The sequence below is a fragment of the Hemitrygon akajei genome, chromosome 25 (genome assembly GCF_048418815.1).
Source record: "Hemitrygon akajei chromosome 25, sHemAka1.3, whole genome shotgun sequence".
NCBI classification, from domain to species: Eukaryota; Metazoa; Chordata; class Chondrichthyes; order Myliobatiformes; family Dasyatidae; genus Hemitrygon; species Hemitrygon akajei.
Window position 1 is genome coordinate 45,198,010 of NC_133148.1, and position 27,570 is coordinate 45,225,579.

Below are 27,570 nucleotides of genomic sequence, written 5' to 3' on the forward strand. Positions count from 1 at the left end.
TTGTTTGTTTGCATTGATATTATTTTTGTGTATTTCTATCAATAAATACTGTTAAAAATAGTACCATCAGACTTCAACGGATCTCTCTATCTTTGCTGGTAAGTCACCCAGTTACGGGGTACGTAACAGGTATATTCCTTCAATATACCTGTCCTGTCCTGTCCCAACCTCCAATGTCTGCTCCTTGGACTTACTCTGCTCAAATTAGGTGCTGGCTGTTGTATTCTATTCTCTTCTTGGTTTGCATTAATCTAGTACCTGTTTATTTTTTCTACTCCTGGTGTGTTTTACCTCAGTACCTGTTGTATTTTCCTGCACTGGCATATTTTCTCAAAATGTTCTCATTAAAACTGTAACGGTCGATATCCAGTTCTGTGTCACCTGTACTTGTACCAACACCTCCACACTCTCTGATGGGGGATGCTGCAGGATGCAGAAAGTTTCCTTCAACTGAGCACTGGGAAGACCAAAAGCTTTGGTCCCTGCAGTGAGTTATGTTCCAGGGCACTGATGATGTTGATCCTTTTCACTGACTTGAGAACAAAAATTCTGGCTGGTGTTGCTGTTCACAGTAGCAGACTCCTAATTAGCACTTATCGTGGGGTCCTTGTGTTTCGATAATGATTCATCTCGTGGTGTCACTCAGCCAAGACACTGATGTACTGTTAGAATTCCTATGAATAAACTCTTGTTTCTGTCTCTGCATGAGGTTCACTCGAAGCAGAGTGCAGGCTTAAGGGCTTTGGCTCAACGGGCTTAGGCGGAAACGGGCGAGGCAAGGTAGGTTTAGTTTTCAATTTTTCCTGTTGTTTGAGGAAAGGGGGAATTATGAGTGTGAGGGCAGCTTGTTGTTCTCGGTGTCGGATGTAGGAGGTCCTGGAGTCTCCTAGCCTCCCGGACGCCCATATCTGCACCAGATGCGCTGATCTGCAGCTCCTGAGGGACCGTGTTAGGGAACTGGAGCTGCAGCTCGATGACCTTCGTCTGGTCAGGGAGAGTGAGGAGTTGATAGGGAGGAGTTACAGGCAGGTGGTCACAGCAGGGCCACGGGAGGCAGACAAGTGGGTTACGGTTAAGAGAGGGAAGGGGAAGAGTCAGGTACTAGAGAGTATCCCAGTGGCTGTACCCCTCACCAGTGCTCCTGTTTGAGTACTGTTGGGGGGGGAGGAGAACAACCTACCTGGGGGAAGCAAGAGTGGCCGTGCCTCTGGCACAGAGTCTGGTCCTGTAGCTCAGAAGGGTAGGGAAAGGAAGAGGAAGGCAGTAGTAATAGGGGACTTGATAGTTAGGGGGTCAGATAGATGATTCTGTGGACACAGTCAGGAGACCCGGATGGTAGTTTGCCTCCCTGGTGCCAGGGTCCGGGATGTTTCTAATCGTGTCCAAGATATCCTGAAGTGGGAGGGTGAGGAGCCAGAGATCGTGGTACATGTAGGTACCAATGACATAGGTAGGAAAAGGGAAGAGGTCCTGAAAGGAGAATATAGGGAGTTAGGAAGGCAGTTGAGAAGAAGGACCACAAAGGTAGTAATCTCGGGATTACTGCCTGTGCCACGCGACAGTGAGAGTAAGAATGGAATGAGGTGGAAGATAAATGTGTGGCTGAGGGATTGGAGCAAGGGGCAGGGTTTCAAGTTTCAGGATCATTGGGACCTCTTTTGGGGTAGGTGTGACCTGTACAAAAAGGACGGGTTGCACTTGAAACCTAGGGGGACCAATATCCTGGCGGGGAGATTTGCTAAGGCTACTGGGGAATCTTTAAACTAGAATAGTTGAGGGGTGGGAATCAAATTGAAGAGTCTAGGAGAGAGGAGGTTATTTCACTAATAGAGAAAGCTTGTAGACAGTGTGTGAGGGAGGATAGGCAGGTGATAGAGAAGGGGAGCGCTCAGTCCAAAGATGTAGGGGAGAAGGAAGAAAAAGAAGATAGTAAAGTTGTTTGCATCGTTAGGGATAAACAGAGAGTAAGAGGTGGAGAATTTCTTAAATGCATTTATTTTAATGCTCGGAGCATTGTAAGAAAGGTGGATGAGCTTAGAGCATGGATTGATACCTGGAAATATGATGTAGCTATTAGTGAAACATGGTTGCAGGGGGGTGTGATTGGCAACTAATTATTCCTGGATTTCATTGCTTCAGGTGTGATAGAATCAGAGGGGCAAGAAGGGGGGGTGTTACATTGTTTGACAGAAAAAATATTACAGTGGTGCTCTGGCAGGATAGATTAGAGGGCTTGTCTAGGGAGACTATTTGGGTGGAATTGAGGTATGGGAAAGGTGTAGTAACACTTATAGGAGTGTATTATAGACCACCTAATGGGGAGCGAGAATTGGAGGAGCAAATTTGTAAGGAGGTAGCAGATATTTGTAGTAAGCACAAGGTTGTGATTGTGGGAGATTTTAATTTTCCACACATAGACTGGGAAGCCCATTCTGTAAAAGGACTGGATGGTTTGGAGTTTGTAAAATGTGTGCAGGATAGTTTTTTGCAGCAATACATAGAGGTACCAACTAGAGAAGGGGCAGTGTTGGATCTCCTGTTAGGGAATGAGATAGGCCAGGTGACGGAGGTATGTGTTGGGGAGCACTTCAGGTCCAGTGATCACAAATCCTTTAGTTTCAAAATAATTATGACTGGACCCAGGGTTGAGGTTTTTGATTGGAGGAAGGCTAACTTTGAGGAGATGCATAAGGATTTAGAAGGAGTGGATTGGGACAATTTGTTTTATGGGAAGGATGTAATAGAGAAATGGAGGTTATTTAAAGGTGAAATTTTGAGGCTACAGAATCTTTATGTTCCTGTTAGGTTGAAAGGAAGGGTTAAAAGTTTGAGAGAGCCATGGTTTTCAAGGTATATTGGAAACTTGGTTCGGAAAAAGAGAGAGCTCTACAATAAATATAGGCAGCATGGAGTAAATGAGGTGCTCGAGGAATATAAAGAATGTAAAAAGAATCTTAAGAAAGAAATTAGAAAAGCTAAAAGAAGATATGAGTTTGCTTTGGCAAGTAGGGTGAAAATAAATCCAAAGGGTTTCTACAGTCATATTAATAGCAAAGGGTTTCGACAGTCATATTAATAGCAAAATGCTGCAATTTGGTAGGACTAATCAAAATAGGACATAGGCATGGTAAATGGTAGGGCATTGAGGAATGCAGTAGAACAGAGTGATCTCAGAATAATGGTACATAGTTCACTGAAGGTGGAATCTCATGTGGATAGGGTGGTGAAAAAGCTTTTGGTATGCTGGCCTTTATAAATCAGAGCATTGAGTATAGGAGTTGGGATGTAATGTTAAAATTGTCCAAGGCATTGGTGAGGCCAAATTTGGAGTATTGTGTACAGTTCTGGTCACCGAATGATAGGAAAGATGTCAACAAAATAGAGAGAGTACAGAGGAGATTTACTAGAATGTCACCTGAGTTTCAGCACCTAAGTTACAGAGAAAGGTTGAACAAGTTAGGTCTTTATTCTTTGGAGCGTAGAAGGTTGAGGGGGGACTTGATAGAGGTATTTAAAATTATGAGGGGGATAGATAGAGTTGACGTGGATAGGCTTTTTCCATTGAGAGTAGGGGAGATTCAAACAAGAGGACATGAGTTGAGAGTTAGGGGGCAAAAGTTTAAGGGTAACACGAGGGAGAATTTCTTTACTCAGAGAGTGGTAGCTGTGTGGAATGAACTTCCAGTAGAAGTGGTAGAGGCAGGTTCGGTATTGTTATTTAAAAAAATTGGATAGATACGTGGACAGGAAAGGAATGGAGGATTATGGGCTGAGTGCAGGTCGATAGAACTAGGGGAGAGTAAGCGTTTGGCATGGACTAGAAGGGCCGAGATGGCCTGTTTCTGTGCTGTAATTGTTATATGGTTCTTCTGCTCCTGGTTCAGTTGTCTGTCAGTGCACACTGTGACAGTAGGACCCAAGCATAAACGGACCCGGCAGAGGTTCAACAGCAGCTTGGACATCGATCGGTCAGAGGCAAGGGTGCCGGCTACATTGATTGTCCAGAGGCTACATTCCAAGTTTCTCACTGCAATATTGAGTTTCTCTAGTGTACGTTCTGAGCTTCTCTGGTCTATGTTCAAGGTCTCCCATGGCCCTCCAGGTTTCTGAGTTTGATTCTATGTTCCTGAGTTTACCAGCCCTGTCTCGGGTTCCCCACAGCCTTCGGGCTGGAGATACTGTCATGTCCCCTTGGGCCTGTGCAACGTATTAATTGTTAAGGCCTTGTGCATTCTGTTTAATCTTGTCAAGTGTACTTTGACTGGCACTAGTTTTCCTCATACTGTAATTATTTAAAGCGGACTCCTGATTGCTGGTTATCACAGGGTCCTTGTGCTTCAAGATTGATTCATCTCACGGTGTCACTTGGTCAAACCACTGATGTTCTGTTGTAATTCCTGGGACTAAACTCTTATTTCTGTCTTTGCATGGGATTCAGTCAGTTCTCCGCACTGGGTGCAGTCATCTGTCAGGGCACACCAAGTTCTTAACCCTCGTAACTCCTCTGTTAACTTCCTTCCATAGATATTGGGTTTACTATGTCCATAGTTCCCAGCATTTTATTTGTAGCCCTTCTCAAATAAAGGCACAACATTAGCCGTACAGATCACAAATCTCCCAGAACATATCTGAAATGTCCGCAGAACTGAATTCCTGTTCCTGGTGCCAAGGTTTCAGCAATGCATTAATCTACAACATCCTCCAATTTTTAACCTCACCAGGACATGGCCCTGGGAATAATCCAGAGATTGCCACAGTTGGGGGTCTTACATTTTAACTCGTTTCTAACTCCCTTTATTGACTCCACAGCAGCACATCCATTTTTCTGCCTATTGTCATTTGAAACGATGTGTGCAGCCACTTCTGTCTGCTCACCCTCCCCACTGAGAATGTTCTGCAATCGCTCAGAGACATCCTCATCTGAATTATACTCTCCTTGTAATTCCTCAGCCCACCTACCCAGCTGATCAAGATCCCACTGTACTTTACACCTACCATACCATATATTTTAGTGTCACCTGTCATCTAATACTCGGGAATATGGGATCAATTCCCATCAATGAGAGGAATCCATCATCCAGGTAGCAGCAATCATTTGGACCAGGATAAGATTCAAAGGAACAATTCTCAGTCTGTCTCCAGGGGAATGCTCCCTAATTCAGTGTTGTGTGACAATATACTTGGATCAGGTTTTGGAGACACATAGTGGGGGAGATAACACAGGGTGCAGAGCAGGAAGTGAGGAGCATGGCCCGGATTTGGATATTAGTCCGGTAACCTGGCCTTAGAGGTGACAGAGACTCCTTCCTTTCTCCTTCTCTCCCTCTTACTCCATGTGATGTTCTTGCATGGATAGAGAATTGGTTACCCAACAGAAAGCAGAGAGTTGGGATACATGGGTGTTACTCTGGTTGGCAATCAGTGGTGAGCGGAGTGCCATATGGGTCGGTGCTGTTCACGACTGTTCACGATATACATTATGATCTGGAAGAAGGGACTGAGTGTAGTGGATCTAAGTTTGCTGATGACACTAAATTGAGTGTAAAAGCAAATTGTGTTGAAGATACAGAGAGTCTGCAGAGAGATATAGATAGGTTAAGTGAGTGGGCAAGAGTCTGGCTGGAGTACAATGTTGGTAAATGCGAGGTCATCCACTTTGGAAGGAAAAATGAAAGCAGATTATTACTTCAGTGGTAAAAAGTGCAGAGGGACTTGGGAGTGCTTGTGTGTGAATCACAAAAGGTTGGTTTGCAGGTGCAGCAGGCTATCAAGAAGGCAAATGGAATGTTGGCCTTCATTGCTAGAGGGATTGAATTTAAGAACAGGGTGGTTATGCTACAACTCTACGGGGTACTGGTGAGGCCACACCTGGAGTACAGGTGTTCCCACCCCCCTTTACAAAGGTAGAGTGTTCCTATGAAACCTTTCTTAAGCTGAAATGACGTCAAGCGAAGAACCATTAATTTATATGGGAAAAATTTTCGTAAAGGCAAAACTCCTCTTTGTAATGCGAAAACAGGTTACTAATGTAGGTCTTTCGTAAAAGCGAAGTGACGTAAAGCGAACTTTATAAAGCGGGGACACCTGCACTGCGTGCAGTTCTAGTCTCTTTACTTGAGGAAGGATATACTGGCTTTGGAGGAGGTACAGAGGAGGTTCACCAGGTTAATTCCAGAAATGAAGAGAGATTGAGTCGCCTGGGACCATACTCACTGGAATTGATAAGAATGAGAGGAGATGTTATAGAAACATTTAAAATTATGAAAGGGATAGATAGAGGCAGGAAAGTTGTTTCCACTGGTAGGTGAGACTAGAACTAGGGGACATAGCCTCAAGATTCGAAGGAGTAGATTTACAATGGAGATGAGGAGGATCTGCTTTTGCAAGAGAGTGGTGAATCTGTGGAATTCTCTGCCCAATGAAGCAGTGGAGGCTACCTCAATAAGTATATTTAAGCCAAGGTTGGATAGATTTTTGCATATTAGGGAAATTAAGGGTTATGGGGAAAAGGCAGGTAAGGTGGAGATGAGTCCGTGGCCATATCAGCCATCATCTTATTGAATGGTGGAGCAGGCTCAATGGGCTAGATGGCCTACTCCTGCTCCTATTTCTTGTGTTCTTATCTCTTCTTCCTTGCCCTTCCTTGCTTCTCTCTTTCCCTCAATCTGTCTGTCTGTCTCTCTCTCTCCCACCTTCTCTAAGCTCCTTTCAGACTTCTTCAAATCTCCAATTTGCTGCCTTAATTCTTTCTCAGAGCATGGGGTCAGAAGCTGGCTCTGACAAGCTGCCTTTGTACAAACAGACTGTTGGAGCCATCAGGAGAGGGAGGGACGGAGGGAGGGGGAGAGAGAGAGAGAGAGTGAGAGAGAGAGAGAGAGAGAGACAGACAGACAGCCAGACAAACTGGAAGCAGAAGGCAAAGCTGTTACTGTGAGCAGTGAAGAGTGTAAAATATACTCGAGGACTGGCAGCATGTACTCATGGAGGGAAAGAAGGAGGGAGCAGGCCAGTGTCGAGAGCCGACGTTTATGGAGGGGAGCAGAGGCCAGTGGCAAGGTAAGGTCCTCAGTTGTTACAAATCCTGGATTTCTAGTTGGCTGAAATGCAAGAGTGAGAGTTAGTCTAGTTGCTGAGCAACAGATATTGTTTATTGGCACAAAGGAAGTTGCCATGGTGGGGTGGAGGGAGGGGGAGTGGGTGGGGGGCAGAGAGGAGAGGGAGGGAAGCTGCATTGACGAACTGGAAAGAAGGAATAAAGCTACTGAAGGAGGAATGGTGTTAAAATGTCAAGGGCAGAGGAATCAGATGGAAGTTGTGTGTACAAGCTGGGGAAAGGGGTTTCACAAAGAAGCAGATTGGATGAATGTGTTGGAGAATAGCAGAGTGTGTGCGTGAGATGGGTATTATGGCTGGAAATAAACACTGGACTGTAGTTGTTGATCTCTCTAATATGAATCAGTATGGGCACACACAGACACAGTTCATGTTACTGAGAATTTAATTGAGAAGCTGGGTTTGTGACGTAGATACTTGAGTTCAGATCACATCACGGCAGCTGGGATGTGTAATGAAAGTTCTGTGTCAGTGACCAGTGACCGTGACTTAGAGAAATAGATTGGTGTCTAACTGCATGACTGACGTGTTTCAGGGAGGGGAATCTGCTGACTACCTGGTCTGGCCTGTATCTGTCTCCAGACCCATAGTAATGTAACTGAACTTTAACTGCACTGTTAAATGGCTCTGTAATCCACCCAGTTCAAGAGCAGTTGGGATGGGAAAGAAATGTTGTTCTACTCACATCCTGTGAATGAATAAGTAAAAATCATCCATGGTTATGTTGTATCACGATGGATCCATCATTGTATTGTTTTTAGATTTAATTACAGGATTAGGATTGATTTTTAATTACTTTGCAATGTAATTAATTCATTATTAATAATATTTCATGACTGATTACTTTTTATTATTTTGGATTGTTACATCATGATAATGTAGTGAATTGTTTCCATGGAAATTCCATGGATAAGTTGTTTCTTTTTATAAAACTGTGTGTGATAGAATTCCCTCAGAGACGGCACTGGGAATGACTCTGCCAAAATTCTATTGGTCAGACCTGCCATTACATATGACAGGTAATCTCCACAGAACCTGGTCGCAGGTATCACTAGTTCCTGCAATTACATCCCCCAGTACCTGACTCAGTACCAGATCCCTCACAATGTGCTCTACATTCTGGATGCAGGAGTCTCTTCCAGTACATGATTTTGGTTCCAGTCTCTAAACACAGTTCTATATATATTTTCCAAATTGACTGAAGGTGGAGCATATGGGGTTGGGAATCTGATCTTCAAATCCTTACAAATAAGAGAATTTCTTGAATAAATTGTTTCTCATACACGGGAATCCCAACCTTCCCGAAGATCAATCGTGCATTCCCAATCTCTGTCGTATTCCCTCAGGAGCAAAGTTGAGAATTAACTACAATTTTGGTCCTGTGGAGGGGTATTTTTCCCATTGTCTGATCTTTCATAGTTTTCCCCAATGTCTATTCCTAGGGTATATTCCTTCAATATCTGGTCCTGTTTGCCTTCCTCCAATGTCTGTTCCTTGGAGTTACTCTGCTCAAATCAGGTGCTGGTGTCCATTACCCAAATAGCTGTTGTATTCTATTCTATTCTTGGTTTGCATTAATTAGTAATCGGTTATGTTTTCTACTCCTAATGTGCTTACCCCAGTCTCTGTTGTATTTTCCAGCATTGGCAGATTTTTTCAAATACTCTCTCTTGCTGTCATCACATTAAAACATGTACATGGTCGATATCCAGTTCTGTGTCACCTGTACTTGTACCAACACCTCCACACTCTCTGATGGGGGATGCTGCAGGATGCACAAAGTTTCCTTCAGCTAAACACTGGGAAGACCAAAAGCTTTGGTCCCTGCAGTGAATTCTGTTCCAGGGCACTGATGATGTTCAGTCTATTTTCCGTGATGTGAGAACGGAAATTCAGGCTGACTTGGCGGTTCACTGTAGTACAGAGGGACAGAGCTGCTGCCTTTCAGCTGAGACATTGAAGGGAGATTGTGTGTGCAATGGAGAAGCTCCTGTACCCACAGCTTTATGGGACGTGGAGTATGGAGATTTAGGATAATGTGTTGAAATATGGGATTGAGACACTCGTTATGAAACATTCCATCAATATCTGGCTCTGGGATGTGTAACAGGGTTCTGAGAAACTCTTCCAAATGAGCCTCTGTTGTCCTGAATATCTTTCTCAGGTGCAGCACCCCAGTATTCCCACGGTGAGAAATCCCTCATAAATGGGAGTAGTATGTGTAGTGCTACACTCATATATTACAGGCTGGAAATCTCTCCGATACTTGTCCCGGGATGCATTACCCACTTGTACTTGGAGGCAGGTGAAGTCATTGCAGTGATGAGGGAACTAAGATGGGATGAATGGCTTCCCTCAATTTTATCAACTCCAGTCACTTCATTGTCTCCTTTTTGTTTTTTTAATTAATACAATTTCAAATCATGACATAAACTCCAGCAGTAAACTGAAGGAAAAGCTACAGGCAATGGTTTCCACAATATCTGATTTACAAAATTTGAGAGAGCAAGATGTCAAACCCACTCTCCATCACACTCCCCCCTCTCATTTTACCTTCTTTCTCCATAACAATAATAACCACTTCCTCACCTCCCTCCTCTCCATCACAAACTACACCCCCATCCCCTGCTCCCCATTCCCAAGCCTTAACCTTACCTTCCTCTCCCCTCCTGTTTACCCCCTCCAGTGTCACATATCCTGCCATTTTCCCAATGTATCATCCACTGCTGTCCCTCCGCCCACCTAACCGGCTCTGTGCCCCCATTTCCCATCTGGCATCCCCGGTGCATCTAGAGGTTTATATTCTGAAATGAGCAGTTGCAGTGCGGTAGCCTCGGATTGCCGAGTGAGTGAGATGGAGACTTCATTTCCAAACATCGCAGCCACACGGGGATCTCTTGTCTGAATGTGGGGCGTGTATCTGCTGGTCACTGCTGAGCCTGAAATAGAGACAGGAGAGTATGATATTGTGTGTGACAAGGTGCAGCACAGACCTTAACCCGTGAGGACAGGTGAACTAAATAACAGGCGGTCTGTCCTCATTGCAGGAGATGGAAGCCCATGAAGAGGTGTCTGTCAGTATTCTCTGAGGTCACCACAAAACATGAATCTGAGTACCAGTTCAGACCTGTAGTGTGATACATAGTTGGGCTAAAGTTTCATGTCCTGAGTAAGACCATAAGTCATAGGAGCAGAAACCCCATCTTTGACAACCGACTCCAAGATCTTCCCAACCACTGAAGTCAGGCTAACTGGGCTAGAATTTCCTTTTGTGTGCCTCTCTCCCTTCTTGAAGAGTGGCATGACAATTACAATTTTCCAGTTCTTCAGAACTATGCCAGAATCTAGTGATTCTTGAAAGATCATTACTAACGCCTTCATAATCTCTTCAGCCACCTCTTTCAGAATCCTGGAGTGTAGACCATCTGATCCAGCTGACTTTCAGTTTCCAAAGCACCTTTTCCCCGGTAATAACACTCACTTCTTCCCCCGACACTCCTGAGCTTCCATCATACTGCTAGTGCCTTCCCCAGTGAAGTCTGATGCAAAGTGCTTCTTCAGTTCATCCACCATTTCCTTGTCCCCCATTACTACCTCTCCAGCATTATCTTCCAGCATTCCAATATCTCCTCTCACCTCTCTTTTACACTTTACGTATGTGAAGAGACTTTTGGTATCCTCTTTAATATTATTGTCTATCTTACCTTTGTATTCAATCTTTTTCTTTCTGACTTTATTTAGTTGTCTTCTGTTGATTTTTAAAAGCTTCCCAATCCTCTAACTTCCCACTAATTTTTGCTCTATTATATGCCAGTTGTTTGACTTTCATGTTGGCTTTGACTTCTCTTGTCAGCCATGGTTGTGTCATCCTGCATTTTGAATACTTCTTCTTCTTTGGGATGTGTCTATCCTGTGCCTTCTGAATTACTCAGGGAAATTCCAGGCATTGCTACTCTGCTGTATTCCCTGCCAATGTCCCCTTCCAAACAATTTTGGCCAGTTCCTCTCTCATGCCTCTGCAACTTTCTTTATTCCACTGTAATACTGATACATCTGACTCTAGCTTCTCCTTTTCAATTTGCAGAGTGAGTTCTATCATATTATGATCACTGGACCCTAAGGGTTCCTTTACCTTAAGCTCTCTAATCAATTCCAGTTCATTGCACAATGCCCAATCCAGAATAGTTAATCCCCTGATGTGCTCAACAATGACCTACTTTATAAAGCCATCTTGTAGGCATTCTACAAATTTCCACTCTTGAGATCCAGCACCAACTTGATATTCCCAATCTACCTGAATATTGAGATCCCCCATGACTATTGTAACATTGCCCTTTTGACATGCATTTTCTATCTCCTATTGTAATTAGTAGACACATATTTGCCACTGTTCTTTATAGGGTCTTTTTACCCTTGCAATTCCTTAACTCTACTCACAATGATTCTACACCTTCTGATCCTATGCCATCTCTTTCTATTGATTTGATTTCATTTTTTACCAAACAGAGCCAACCCACCCCCTCTACCTACCTGCCTGTCCTTTTGTCACAATGGGTATCCTTGGACGTTAAGCCCCCAGCTGTAATCTTCTTTTAGCCATGATTCAGTGATGCCACAACATCATGCAATCCAATCTGTAGCTGTGCCACAAGTTCATCTACATTATTCCATATACTGCAAGCATTGAATTCTATTTTGTCCTCCTTTTACATTGCAACTCATCCTGTTGACTGCATTTTAACCCAATCATCAGTCCCTGCTTGCTAGCAATCTCACTACACACTAATGTCTCGATCCTCCACCCTATCACTCCATTTCCTATCCCCCTGCCAAATTAGTTTAAACCCACCTGAAGAGCTCTAGCCAACCTGCCCACAAGGATATTTGTCCCCCTCAGGTTCAGGTGTTATTCATCCCTTTTGTACAGGTTGCACCTACCCCAGCAGTGATCACAGTGATCCAGAAATGTGACACCCTGCCCCCTACACCAGTTCCTCAGCCACACATTCATCTGCCAAATCATCCTCTTCTGACCCTTACCCTGCTGTTCCCTCAATGCTTGATTTCCTTAAGTTCACAATTGTTGCCCCAAATACCCATTCACATTCTGCCACCTTCTGCTTATCAAGGCCCAGAGAATGGTACTAATGAGGAAAGGTGTAAAGTCCCAGGGGTTGTGAGGGGCCTCAGACTGCATTGTCAGCTGATTGTGCTGTCATTGGGATTACAGTGTCAGAGAAAGCAATGTGGTGAGATAAGGAAGGTGAAAGTTTGGGTTTCATGGGATGCCTCTGTCAATCAATTAGTTACCTTGACAACGGTGACGAAGGTGCTGTAGAGGAAACTGATGATGAACAGAACGGCAAAGGCAGCAACTGTAAGCACATTGTCATTTCCATCCACGTGTCCCTGTTCTTCCTTCCCCTCCTCTCCTGTCAAGTCTGTGCAGGTTTCTGAAAGAATTGAGAAAGTGAGAGAGTTGATGTTTCCTGAAGATCAACAACATCCTCATCACGTCAAGACAAACGGAAGACAGGAACACAGGAGGCCTGAGTCAGTTCCACCATTCAATGACATTGTAGTTGATCTTTGACCAACTGCATTGGCCTGATTTTTCCTCAGATCCATTGATCCCTGGGATTATCCAAACCATTCACTCTCATGTTTAAATTGACCTACAGACAGGACATTGTGGAAGACTGTTCCAAACTTCCATGAACCTCTTCAAGTTGAATGTCTGTTTTTCTTTGCATGAATGTATTGTCCTGCACTGCCTTTTTTCCCTCTTCATTGTCTTGGATGATTTATGTAAAATTAGGATTTAGTGTGTTCTCTGAAGCTACATGCCTGTGATGCTGGCAGCAAATTTCTGATTTTACCTGCACCTCAAGGTACTTGTGCACATGACAATAAACTCGACTTAACTTGATGATTTGAGTCACGTTTCCTTATAGCATGTCATTTGTAACTTGGGAGCCCCTGGGCAGAACTAAATGAACTCGTTTCTCCTCATCGACTATGTTCGCTCCACCAAAAATATAGACCAGATCTTCCATTAATGTTCTTCATTACAGAAGCTACACTCTCATTTAACATCATCCCAACTTGTAATTTGCACCGGGGAGTGCATGTATGCTCAGCACTCTCTCCAAGACAGTCTGTCCCTTCCTAGATGTAGTCCCAAGACCTTGAGTTGGTTCTTGCCTATTCATTTCATCGATTAGTATCTCTGTAGTTAAAACCTTACAGAGTGCTGATAGATTTGCCAGTGTTATGTGAGTGGCAAAGTTGTCATGTGGGTATCTGCCCAATATCAGCACCGACAGTTTGCCTTTTGATCACTGCTGGAGATGGATTCTGTGAGCGGCCTGTTGTTGTGTGGCTCGCTGTGACAGGTGGGTTGGCCTCTGCCTCGTGTGGTGTCCCTCTCTTCTCTTTCAATGAATGTCAGTGATATCGGAGATGGTTTTGTGGTTCTGTGTTTATGGATCGGACTGTTGTGCTGTGTGAGGGGAGGGTGTTTGGGGGTTGGTGTTCTGTTAGCTTTTTGTGGGGGGGAGGGGTTGCCTTTTGGGGTTTGATGTTTCTGTTCTGTTTTGTGTGGGAGAGGGTGTTTTTGGGGGGTGATGATCGGGTGCTGTTCTTATTTAGATGGGTGGTGGGTTTGCTGTTTTTCTTCGAACAATTTTCATGTACTTTCTTTGTTTTCTTGGCTATCTGGAGAATCAAATTTCAGAGTTGTATATGGATAGATGATAATCTATCCATATATTATACAATATTGACAATAAATGAACCTTTGACTCTTTGATCCAGTGAATAGTGTCAGCACTGAACACATTGCTGCAGGTCCCAGGGCATCACTGGCTACATATTGTCCCTTCTTTCTGTAACTCTCCACTTTCTGAATGAGTTCACCAAATGTCTTCACAAAGGTGATAAAATACCTTTCCCTGTCAATTAACTTTGCATATTTCAAACTGTGGACCAATGCAGAATGTTTCATCATTTGCACAGTGGAAACTATAATACACATATACCTATATCTACTTGAATGTCTAACTGCTTATACAATGAAGCTCAGAACCAACCAGGCAACACCTCCCACCCCTCATGTTTAAGTCACACACTTTTATCCTAAACATACCGGCACAGAACACTGGCAGCCGAATGCTTTCCATACCTTCTTTATTGAATTTTGATTACACAAACACAGGCTGACATTTAACCTCTCAAGTTGTCTACACAAGTTTCCAACAGGATCAGACCTCACACACAGAAGTTTTAACAATAACTGCAGGATCTTAGAAATGTTGATAATTTATTTTGATGTATTTAGTCATGAAATATGTATTTCCATTTTGAGCTAATAAGAAAGGACTTGCAGGTAATCTTACTTGTTTCAGTGATGTGAACCACACTGTTGTAGGATCAACCATCAATTGCAGGTTGACAATTGGAGCTGTCAGCCACTCTGTCCATGGGAATCTCTGCTGCAGAGAACCCAGTGACCCAACTTCTTTCCATCTCATCTGGTGGGGAAGGGTAACTTCAGAGGGTTCCTATTGGGAAAGGCCTTTTTTTCTTATGATGTTTACCGGGAATATTCTGCTCTTACTCCATCCAGGCCAATGCTTACATCACTAGTGATCTCTCCACATCTAAAATGTAAAGGTTTTTACATTTGGAAATGAAAGGGAAATTGTGGAAAGTATTCAGCAGGTTAGAGAACATTTATGGACAGAGAAAGGGATAACATTGAGATAGCATCACAAGTGTACTCTGTACCATTGCTTCAGCACTAGTTCTGTGCCTGGCTGTGTACTGTGTATCTCTCTGGTTTACTGGAACTCAACAACTGTCTGGGTCCAGTTACATTCCACAATGCCTGCTCCAGTGGAACTCAGTTCCTCCAATTCTGCTGACAGATAGACTTGCTTCATGTTTCCGAGACGCTGGTGAGCAAACATTGATCCTGCAGTCATTATTTCATCATTCCCTCACTGACAAGGCCGGCATTCCTTGCTCTGCTCCAGCCGGCCGATCACAGAGCAGTGAAGAGTTTGGTGTGGGACTGATGGATATGGGTAAACAGGGTAGGAAGGCCAGTGTCCTTCACCAAAGAACATCAGAGAAATAGTTTGTAATCTCAAACTAGAATCTGGCACAGTCACCTCTGGTTGTGTGTTCACGCCGTTGTCCTGAGGCTTGGGAACAGACTGTAGGCCAGTGACCCTGGTACTAGTACCATCGGATGAAATCTGATTCTTTCACACTCTCTGCCTCTGCATTATTAATCCACTCACACAACCACAACAATGCCACACTTGCCGTTACCTATTGACCTTGCTTGGCCCTGGGTTGTGGCTGTGGCAGAGGATGTCAACAGTGGAGTGAATCTCAGAATCATACCTTGAATGTTTTTCACATCCTGTCTGACGCTGGTGTTGGAGGGGGGATGAGACACTGTGCATCTGAAAACTGAGCCTTCCTTCCACTCCTCTGTGCTCACGGTCAGGACGTAGCTGGCAATGAAAGTCCCCGCCTGTTCCAGAGCAGTTGGTCTCACACTGATGTTGGAAGAGATTAGAGAGTCCCCTTTCTCCCAGGTGATGGTTATTTGGTTCGGGTAGAATCCAGAGGCAACACACTCGAGGGTGACCGTGTTCCCACTCTTGGTCTCTCCCTCTGGTGGTGGCAGCAGTCTGACTTTGGGACCTTTTGTCTCCACTGGAACTGATGGGCAAACAATGGACATGTCAAACATTTTTACTGAGGTAACAATGTTGTCCATTTTAATCGCTGACCTCTTGCCCACCTTTGGTACTTTTTCTCCGTGCTGATACTGGTGAGGTTGAAGAAGGTTGTTGGACAGAGCAAGTGTACTCCACCCCACTGGCCCACTCCTCCACACTGGTCTGGAGTTGGCTGATCACTGTGTCTCGGGTTCCTTCCTCTCTTGGTTTTTTGGTCACATTTGCTTTGATTTTCTCCCCCTCGTTCACCTGCCAGTGGATTTGGACCTGGCTCAGATCAGCACCCACAATAATACACACCAGAGTAGCGGTCTGGTTGATCCACATCTCTTCAATGGAGGGATTTTGGATAAAGACAGACAACTCTGTAGATGAGAAATAGAAAATTTACAAACTGGACAATATCTGCTGTCAGCTGGCTTGACAACTTCAGCTCAGACTTATCCTGAAGCTCAATTTGTACAGAATTGTACATTGGAATGAAATCAGGTTTGTTTGCAGAGTGGGTTGCTCATCTCTGCTTACAACCTTTGACTGAGAAAACAAAATCAAACATCAAGGAGCCAGTCAGGTCACAGCAGGGACTGCAGGTCAGTTGCCCAGCTACGTGACATTTAGCTGCTGGAATGCCAATAAAATGCAGTATCAGAGCTGTGAATTGCAATGAGAAATGCAGTTTCTGACCAAAGACAACATTTCCTGAAATCTTCCTGTCTCAGGAAGGGGAAGTCGTGGGAACACACACCAGTCTTCATTGAGGGATCAGCAGTGGAAAGGGTGAGCAGTTTCCAGTTCCTGGGTGTTAATATCTCTGATGATCTATCCTTGGTCCAGCATATTGATGCAATCACAAAGAAGACATGACAGTGGCTGCATCTCATTTGGAGTTTGAGTACATTTGGTATGTCAGTAAAGACTCTCGCTGATTTCTACAGATGTAGCATGGAGAACATTCTAACTACTTCACAATCGGAAAAAGCTGCAGAAAGTTGTAAACTCAGCCAGCTCTATCATGGGCCCCGACCACCGTCCAGTGTTGATGACACCTTCAACAGGGGGTGCCTCAAGAAGGTGGTGTGGTGTATTTGCAACCTATCTTAGTATTAATTAGACAGTACATATATAATGACTCGATCCTTTATGCTCTGAATGTGTCTTTTTTTCTTATTCTCGCTTCCATGCTCCCTCACATCGTGTGTTGTTCTGTCCCAGACTGATGACATCATCAGCGAACTTGACAATTGTCAAACTACATTAACTGACCTTACCATTTCAATACACGGTGTTGCTCCTTTCCTGAGAAGTGAACTTCAATGTCTTAGAACACATTCAACTCACAGATTTAATCATTTCAATTCAACAGTATTCTCTGAAATGCATGACTATAACCAACACATTTTCTGTTTCAACTTAATAACTCTGGAACTGAAAACTTCATTTTCCACTTACAACAGTTTACATTGTTACAAACCCACAACTTAAGCTCTACTTTCTACTTAACAAAACTGTGAAACTTCAGAGGTTGTTTCCTAACCCTTTGCGGTCTCTCTACCAGTTTCTCTTTGCTTTCAAAGTCTGATAATGGATTTTGCTCACAGTGAAACTGAACTTATCCGTAACTGTCCATCATCCCCTCTCAGTATCTCATTGTGAAATCTTTGAATTTTCTCCTGTTTGCCGAAAGTCCTTGTGTTGAACTTTTTCCATATGTGGTGTTCCTTGCATACTGCACTCCAGTTGGAGATTCAACTACCACTGGTTTTCCTGTTTTCCTCATCACCCTGTGTGTTGTGTTGAAAGGTGTGGCGAATTTGTCCACTTTTTCTTGCTGGATAAGCACAGTGTCCCCAACTTTGACAATAGACTTTTGAGCTCCTCTGTGGCTATCTGCATACGGGTTGAATTTTCCTTTTCGTTCTGCGTCCTGATCCCGTACTTCCAGTTCTGTTGTGTGTACCTCCTTGATGTGGTAACTTCCCCCTCACTTTGTGGTTGTGAGAAGTTCAGGTGGACTTTTCCCTGTGTTGGCATGTTCCACACATCTGTACACAGTCTCAGTTCACGTTTCCAATCAGGCAGTCCTCATCCTTTCCATCAGTGATGTATTTTGGCGCTTCACTTCACCATTTGCCTGAGCCCACTTTGGGCACTGTTCTCAGTCGTTTGATTCCATTACTCTCACAATATTCCCTGTAATTGGACTTCTGAATTGAGGTCCATTACCTGATTTGATGGATGTAAGCAGTCCATGTCAGCTGAAAATGTTCTGCAGACTGTCAATAACTCCAAGCAATGCAGACACAGACTGGCTGGTCTTGGTCACTGTCAGACAGTCATTGAGTCATAGAAAACAGGCCCATCTAGTCACAACTTAAACATAACATCCTGTCTCCTGTACTCAATACCTTGATTTATGAAGGCCAGTGTGTCAAAACATTTCTTTGAGATCCTATCTACCTGTGCCTCCACTTTCAATGAATTATGGACCTGTATTCCCAGATCCCTTTGTTTACTGTACTCCTCAGTGTCCTATCGTTCACTGTGTAAGCCCTACCCTGGCTGGTCCTATCGAAGTGCAACACCTCACACTTGTCTGCATTAAATTCCCTCTGCCATTTTTCAGCCCATTTTACCAGCCGGTCCAGATCCCACTGCAAGCTCTGATAGTCTTCCTTGCTGTCTGCTACACCCTCTGTCTTGTGGTCAACTGTAAATTTGCTGATCCAGTTAACCACAATGTCATCCAAATCATTGATAAAGATGACAAACAGCAGTGGACTCAGCATCAATCCCTGAGGCACAGGTCTCCAGTCAGAGAGGCAACCATTGACTACCAATCTCTGACTTCCCTCACAAAGCCAATGACTAATCCAATTTACTTCCTCATCTTGAATGCCGAGCTACTGACCCTTCCTGACCACCCTCTCATGTGGGACCTTGTCAAATGCCATGCTGAGGTTCATGTTGATAACAGCCACTGCCTTGTCTTCATCAACTTTCCTAGTAACTTCCTCAATAACCTCCATAAGATTGGTTAGACACAAAGCCATGCTGACTGTCCTTAATCAGTCCAAGTCTATCCAAAAACTCATTTATCTGGTCCCTTAGAATACCTTCCAATAACTTTCCCAGTACAGATGTCAGGCTCACTGGCCTATAATTTCCTGGTTTATTTTTACAGCCTTTTTTAAACAGTGGAACAATGTCAGCTATACCTTGGCTGGCGCTAAGGATGTTTTAAATATCTCTGCCAGCCACCAACCCCCTGCAATTTCTGCACTTTCCTTCCACAGGGTCCGAGGGAACACCTTGTCAGGCCCTGGGAATTTATCCACCTTAATTTTCTTAAAGACAGTAAACATCTTAAAAGACGTAAAAGAGGGACGCCTCACGTCTTAATAAGCTGGTAAGGAAGGCGGGCTCTGTCGTGGGCAAAGTACTGGAGAGTTTAACATCGGTAGCTGAGCGAAGGGCGCTGAGTAGGCTACGGTCAATTATGGATAACTCTGAACATCCTCTACATAGCACCATCCAGAGACAGAGAAGCAGCCTATACCTGCTGTCCACTTCCCTTTTCTTCTTCATCAGTGCCTCAGCATCTCTTGAAGACCAAGACTTCCTAAACCTGTCGTTGTTGCCTTTAATTCTGACAGGCACATACAAGCAATGTTCTCTCAAAGTTTCACTTTTGAAAGATTTCCACTTACCAAGTACACCTTTGCCAGAGAAAAGCCTGTCCCAATTCACACTTACCAGATCCTTTCTGATACCATCAAAATTGGCCTTCTCCAATTTAGAATCTGAACCTAGGAACCAGATCTATCTTTTTTCCATATTTATTTTGAAACTAATGGCATTATGATCAGTAGATGCAAAATGTTCCCGTACACAATCTTCTGTCACCTGCCCTGTCTCATTCCTGAATAAGAAATCAAGTATCGCACACACTCTGCTGGATTTCTATGTACTGATTAAGGAAACTTTCTTGAATACATTTGACAAATTCTATCCCTTTTTTAGTCTGAGAGTCCAAGTCAAAATGTGGAAAGTTGAAATCTCCTACTATCACAGCCTTATGTTTCTTGCAAAAGTCTGTGATCTCCAAACAAATTTGTACCTCTAAATCCTGCAGACTGTTGGGTGGTCTATAATATTGTCCCATTAATGTGGTCATACCTTTCTTATTTCTCATTTCCACCCATAAAGTCTCACAAGAGGAGTTCTCCAGTCTCTCCTGACGGATCACTGCTGTGACAATTTCCCTGACTAGTTACACCACCCCCCCTCTTTAACCCTTCCTGCACTGACGTGTCTAAAACAACAGAACCCTGGAATATTGAGTTGCCAATCCTGCCTCTCCCTCAACCAAGTCTCACTAATGGCTAGAATATCATAATTCCATGTGTTGTTCTATGACATGAGCTCATTTGCTTTTCCTACAATACTTCTTGCATTGAAATAAACACAGCTCAGAACATGCTCAACCTTCTAATTCCTGCCATCTGATTCCCCAATCTCTCCACTATCTGTCCTGACACCTTGGTTCTCATCCCCTGCAACTCTAGTTTAACCAGTCCCCACCCTCACGATGCAGCATTAGCAAACCTTCCCACCAGGATATTAGTCCCCCTCCGGTACAGATGTAAACCGTCTGCCCTGACAGACAGATGTTTTACTGCGCCATTACAACACAACAGTTCCCAACAATGATACGGTTCATGCAATTAGTGACACACAGACACGAGATGAGGAGCAGCCAAGTTAGTGGGGACAAGGAGTCCTCAAACAGTGATCTGACATCTTTGACACAAATATATTGTCTGGTCAGTGGTTGGCACTCTCAACTCTTTGTCAGATGGCCGTAGGTTCAAATTGCTCTGACCATTTGTTGACAGCTGATCGTTGGGACTCCTGATGCAGGAAGGGTTTAGACACCATAGATACAAAGATTGCTATTTCTCCCTGAGTGTGCATCACCCACCACACCTCATGTGGAAAGTTCCTTATTTTCCATCACCAAAAATCACAACCAAGACATATTTATGTCATATTTATTGAACTTGGATCAGTACATTGACAGATACAAAGATTTAATACATTGTGCCGTCCCACACAGGGTTGAAATCCATTCAAACATGGCAGAAGAAGGTCTGAGAATGTACACACAAATTCAGAGGTTTGTGCTGAATCATGTTTATTGTTTAATTTGGTTCTTGATCTTAATTTCATTTTAAATATTTTAAAAGGTCCAGGTTTTTATCATGTTTTAATCAGCTAAATAATCCTCTCTGATAACTAATAATCATAAAACTAACAAAACTAGGGTTTCATGGATTGAATCACACAGTGTTACACACAAGATTTAAAACTATCAGTCAGAACAAGTGAGACATTGACCAGGGTGGGTTTGCTGTGAGATTTATTGATGCTTCGGAACAGGTTGGTTGTGAGCGACTCATGACCCACCACACAGGAGAAAGTGGTGCCGCTCTTCCACTCCTCAGGAGAAACCTTCAGCTGACTGGTCATTGTGTTCCAGCCTCTTCTGGGGTCCTTGGTCACCGACTGGTTCACAAACCCTGTCTTCAGAAGGGTGTCATTGGCCATCCAGGCCACATAGATGTCTGCGGGAGAGAACTTAGTGACCAGACACATCAAGGTCCCAGTCTGATCGGTGTCTACCTCATCCGATGAAGGTGGGAGGAGGTAGACCTGAGGATGAGTCACAACACCTGGAACAGAGAGAATCTCAGTTAGAATGAATCTTCCAGTAATTCCCTCCTTACCCGACACATTCTGGTCTTGTAGCAACATGAACAATTTCTAAATCTGAGAGACTTCACTTTATCTGAACACAGAACTCGACAGAAAGTGGAACTCAGCCCCTGGACTTGCATCACCCTGTGCTGTTTGTTCCATCTCCCCTGGAGCAGGGGTGGCAGTCTCAGCTGTGTACGTGTGAGAGGGAGTGAGAACCTGTGGAGCTCTCTCCCACAGAAAGCACTTGAAGAATTATCATCTAATACATTCAAGAATGGGTTGTATGTACTTCTTCATGTGAATGGGTCAATGGATATCTGGAGAAAACAGGGATAGGGATTGAATTTGGATGATCAGCCGAGACCAGATTGAATGGTTGAGCAGATCGAGAGACCCAGTGACCTGCTCCTGTTCTCATTTTCTATAGTCTATCACAGTGCTGGATAGTGATAAATCTGTCAAATTGCTGAGATCAGACTCACACTGAATTCTGTCCACACGTACCTGTGTCCTTCCTGATGGATTTCTTCACTGGTGTTGGCAAACTCTTGTCTTCTATCACACACGAGTACTCAGCCCCACTGTTCCACTCTGCAGCAGGGACAGTCAGTCTGCTGGTGATCATGTCTTCACCTCCGTTGCTGTCTGGACCCACAGTCCTCACCCCATCTTCCCTCTTCCTTCCGTCCACCTGCCAGGTTACACTGAATCCCTGTAAATCACTGTGAACCACCTCACACAGAATGGTCGCTGTCCTCTTTGTCCAGATCTCTTCGAAGAAAGGTTTGCTTAAAGTGACTGAGGGGTGGGTATCTGAACAGTCATCTGGGAGAAACGTTGAAAATTATTATTTCATCATTCCCCAATGGACGTTTGTCACTGACAAGACCAGCATTTCCTGTTCATCTCTGGTCAGTCTCCAGTCCCATCAAGATGAGATGAGACCTATCAACACTGGTGAAGAAAGGAATCTCTCTTTTTGAGCAGACAGGGTAAGTACCCTGAGTGAATGTAAATGAACCAGATTGGCCCTTAGATTGTTTTTGTAGTTCCATGGTCACTTAAATTGTTACCAGCAACTTATTAAAACAAATACCCAGCATTTCAGAGTGTGTCCGTAGAACGCGAAACAGAGAAAAGTTTTCCATAAAAATATTGCAGAAAATACACTTCATATTTCAAAATTTAAGTATGAGAAATATTTAATTATAGTCACAAATATAAAATGCACTTTTTTCTCTATTAGGTGTAACTAAATTTTGCTGCTGCTTTGTCAGAATGTTGTGTGTTTAAGCCACCCTGCAGAGGCTTCTACACATTGTCCAGGCTGACCATTCCCACACAGGAGCAGAGGGAGAGCTGCTCTGCTGGAAATTCAGTCACAACTGCGGAACTAGTTGAAGGCTGGGATATTGCTCAAAGGCAGAGGGAGAGAGCATTTTCCTGAAGACAGGTATCAGGGATCTCCAGAGTGCCTGTCCAGTGAAATGATCTGGATTCCTGTCAAGTTATGGAAACATTTTCTGAGATACAATTATTTCTGTGGTAAAGTTCTGAACAATGTTGGTTGAGAGCAGAAAACAACCAATAATTGTCCGATTTAAGCGAGATTAAAAAGATTAAGGCATTGAGACTCAAGTATTCAGCTCACTACTCTGTGAGGCTTCCCTCACCTCAGCACTGAACTGACTCTGCAGCTGTGGCCTGCAGCCATCGGCACTCACCTCAGCACTGAGCCTGGCTCCGTGGCCGTGGCCTGCAGCCATCGGTCTCCTGGACCGGTTGCAGTGCTGAACTGGTGACGTGGCTGTGGATTTACTTCAGGGGACTCTGCGGTTCAGGTTCTGTGGATTGTTTGTTTGAATCTTTTTATTGTTTACACAATTTGTTCTTTCTTTTTCACACATTGGATGTTTGACTCTGAATTCTATTGTGTTTCTTTGTTTTGTGGCTGCCTGCAAGAAGAGTTTGTATATGGTGCACATACTTTGATGATAAATGTACTTTGTACTTTGAACTTTATCAGTTCACTCACAGAACTAAACCAGGGCTGCACCGTGATTTAGTGTTGACCTTGAATTCATAGCACAATGTAAACAATTTCAATAATGGGGTGAGTCCCAGGACCCTACCTTGGACGTTCTTCACTTGCTTCTTGATACGGGTGTCGGAGGGAGGATGAATCACGGTACAGCTGAAGACTGATTCTGTCTTCCACTCCTGTAAACTCACGGTCAGGAAGTGTCTGGTACTGAAAGTCCACCCCTGCTCCAGAGTGGTTGGTGTAGCGCTGGTGTTGGTGGTGATCACGGTGCTGCCTTTCTCCCAGATGACATTTATTTGGTCCGGGTAGAACCCAGAGACCACACACTCCAGTGTGGCCATTTTCCTTTTCTTGGTCTCTTCCTGTGATGGAGGCAGCAGTCTGACCTTGGGACTTTTTATCTCGACTGGAATAGACAAGAAAACAGGAAACATCAAACATTTTGACTCCGGTAACTAATGCTGGCCATTTAATCACTTGTCTCTTGCCCACCTTTGGTACTATTGGTCTGTGCTGACACTCGGGAAGATGAAGAAGATCCCTGAGCAGAGCACTCGTACTCCACCCCACTGAACCACTCCTCCACACTGATCTGGAGTTCGCTGAGCACTCTGTATCGGGACCCGTCCCTCTCAGCTTGATGGGTGTGAATTCCTTTAGTTTTCTCCTTCTTGCCCACATGCCAAGAGATGTGGATATCTTCGGGATCTGTACAGATAACCGTGCACTTCACGGTAGCAGTCTTGTCGATCCACATCTCTTCAATGTCAGGATTTTGAATAAAGACTGACAATTCTGTGGATTAGAAATGGAAATGCTCAGAATCTTATGGAGATATTTCTATTGGTTGTGTTAGGTCAAGACAGATCATCACTACATGTCAGCTGCATTTAATGCAAACAGAATAACCGAAACACCCAGGACAGAATCACATGTCTCATATTCCTGTAAGTTTTGATTCAGAAAAGAAAATCAGAACAAAGGATGTGATAACTAGGTATTGAATCCCTTTCTAATAACTGCACCAATTGGTTCACTGTGAGACAGAGAAGCATGCAGATTTCTCAGCAGAGACACAGCTCAGTATATTCTTTGCTTGGAGACTCAGTGCCATTGATCAGTAACAATGAACACTGTTGATTGATGAGAATCCCTTTCTCCATCTGGGCTGAGCTTGGGATTCACTCATTTAATAACTTCACATCCTGACATTCCAGTCTTACTGTGGCTGTGCCTCTCCCCATCTCCGCAACCTTCACCACCAACACAAACTTCAGAAAACATCGTATTCTTTCAACTCTGCTCACTCATACACCTGCACTACTTCTGCTGGTGCCTGTAGCTTTAGCGTTCTTGCTTACAAACACTGCAGCCTCTGTCTGTCTTGAAATGAGCAGCAATGATCAGAGTGTATCCATAAGTTAGGGACTGATGAACTGGCAAAATGGGTTCAAATCCCAACCCAGTGGATGGGAGTTTAAATTCAAATAATAAATGAATAAAATGTAGACTCTGGAAGAATTTGTAGTATTTGCTGTGGTAACTTCTGAAAAGAAATCTCGTCTGGTCTGGTTGCTATGTGATTCCAGACCGGCAGCAACACAGCTGAACCTGAATCACCATCAGGAATGAGACAGCAAGTCCCTCAGTTCTAGAGCGATCAGTGATTGATGGGAAATGATAAATTAATAAAATAACCCTTTGTTCAGGTTAGTGTCACTTTTGTGTAATTACACTCAAGTGAAGTTGTTGAGGTCGACTCCCAATGCACTGTTGGTCAGAAAGAACTACCATCTATAGATTAGTGAATTTGGATGAATCAGGACAGCGGAATCAAACAGACCTATTGTCTTTATTCTTGCCGTGTGTTTGAAGGTATGGAGGCTGCCACTTTATGACGAGACTCTATGACTTCCATTTTGTGAAATGAAGTTGCTTGGCTTGATCAGTGTTTTGAAGTAGACAAAATGATGTGCTGGACTGCCCAGGCATCATTTCCAAAGAAGAAGACATATGTGAGATGTTCTTTGGTTGGATATAACATGCAGGTCTGTGATTGTTGGGATCTGTCTCTGCACTGTGTGATCAAGCTGATTGCTGATTGAGGACAAAGAGCCATAGATTACCTGTTGTCACTTCTCGATCAGAACCAATAAGGAGGTGTTAGAGGTCAATCAGGTGACTTTAGCAAATATCACTGGAATGTAACATTTGAATTGGTCAGGGATGAATTTAAAGGCAGATGCTTCAAGTGTGCTGGCAGCTATGGCTCCGTAGGAGATTCACTATCGTGGATATGAGGTGCCTCATGGATGTGGAGATTCAAAACGGGGCGACAAGGAACATGTGGCTAGCAGCAAAGTCTCCTTTTTAACTGGTATAATCTTTTTAATATTTGACTGTTCATGGAAGGTCAGGGAAACTCAGCAGGTGTGCACACAGGTATTGGTCGTGTAAGATCACATATCTTACATTGAGACAATGAAGGTACTTGTCGGTAAATCCAATTCTCTCTGTGCCTCCCTGATCATTATTACAAGGAGTAATACTTGTAACATCACGATCATCAGTTCACTTACACTGCAGCTCTCTGCACTTTGCGTACACCATTTACACACTCGGTCACCTTCAGGCACGTTGGGTGTTTTCACTCTTTGACATTTAGTGTGAGGCTGATTGTGTTTGTGTCATGGTTGAGACCTTCAGTGAGACTGTGAGTCAGTGTCTTTGTCTGAAGAAAGAGCAGATGTAACACACACTGTCCAGTCTGACTTGGACGGATCATCTGACAAAGTACGATGTGGATTTCTTAACTTTTCTCATTTCAGTAAGGTTATGAGCAGTTTTCTTTTAGAACAGGAAATCTGTGGGTGTCGTCTAGATGATTATTGTTGTCGTATAATATCATAAATATGCAAACCTAGGTGTACACTGAAGGGTTAATGAATTGTGAATCTCAGATTAATCAACACTGTGATGTTGTTAAACATGAAAGTTTTCTGCAGGTTTCTCAGTTATGTCCCATATCAGCATGGTGTTGAGGTTCAGCAGTCCCTGGGGAACGCGATCCCCTCATAAAACCTGGCAGAGTCAGTCAGGATCGCTCCCCTTATTGCTGAATGCTGGTGTTATCCCACAAGAAGCATGTAATTCTGTAAATGGTTGAGTAATTCGAACAAAACATTCTCCTTTCTGACATTCCTTGGGATCACCAAGTTTCCCTCTTGGACTGAATTCAGTGTCCTGCACGGGGATCAATGTAACTTCAACAATTTGTCTGATCCAGGAATTACACACAAAGCATGTCAGATTGAACAGGAGACTGGGTAGACCCCTGTGTCTTGTCTCACCAATTTGTCTTGTGCCCAACATTATCAAAGGGTCATCCGTCCTTTGACTGAGTCAATTTGGAATTTCAGCCCCGTTCACCTTCATCACCTCGTGCCTCACAGCCACTGGGTGAAAAACAGGTTCCAGTTCTTGCTGACTGGAGTCAGACAGGAGGGAATCTGGCCAAGGAAACTGGAATTGGGATCTCAGTCACACTGAAGCAACAATGTACACAAATGAATGAGTGTATGGACAACCAGAAACACGAGATTCTCCAGATGCTGGAAATCTTGAACAACACACACAAAATGCTGGAGGAACATGGGAAGTCAGGCAGTGTCTATGGAGGGAAATAAACAGTTGATCTTTTGGGCTGAATGGCTTCACCGGTACTGGAAAGGAAGTGGGCAGAAGCCAGAATAAGAGGTGGGTGGAGTGGAGAGGAATACATTCTGTCAGATGAGAGGTGAGACCAGGTGAGGGGGGAAGGGTGTGGATGGGGAGGGGGTATGAAGTAAGAAGCTGGTGGAGGATAAGTGGAAGAGATAAATGGCTGAAGCAGAAGGA

General features: G+C 43.8%; 1 protein-coding gene, 1 long non-coding RNA gene and 1 gene segment (V, D, J or C); all 3 read right to left on the reverse strand.

Annotated features, from left to right (window-relative positions):
* Positions 1-9,980: 9,980 nt before the first annotated feature.
* On the reverse strand, positions 9,981-20,521 carry LOC140716589 (immunoglobulin heavy constant gamma 4-like). The segment is given in 4 exon segments: positions 9,981-10,052; positions 12,424-12,566; positions 15,526-15,849; positions 15,932-20,521. Coding segments are annotated over 4 exon segments (744 nt in total).
* Positions 20,522-20,904: 383 nt separating this feature from the next.
* On the reverse strand, positions 20,905-23,760 carry LOC140716596 (uncharacterized). The gene is made up of 2 exons (XR_012096321.1): positions 22,134-23,760; positions 20,905-21,601 (listed from the first exon to the last, which is right to left on the reverse strand). It is a non-coding gene; the product is annotated as an uncharacterized lncRNA (long non-coding RNA).
* LOC140716282 (uncharacterized) overlaps positions 23,758-27,570 on the reverse strand; it is a 240,220-nt gene continuing 236,407 nt past the window's right edge. Inside the window, exons 10-11 of the mRNA XM_073028889.1 lie at positions 24,192-24,468; positions 23,758-24,079 (exon numbers count right to left, since the gene is read on the reverse strand). Of these exons, the coding sequence (XP_072884990.1) occupies positions 23,758-24,079; positions 24,192-24,468 (599 nt within the window). The remainder of the gene's footprint in view (positions 24,080-24,191; positions 24,469-27,570) is intronic.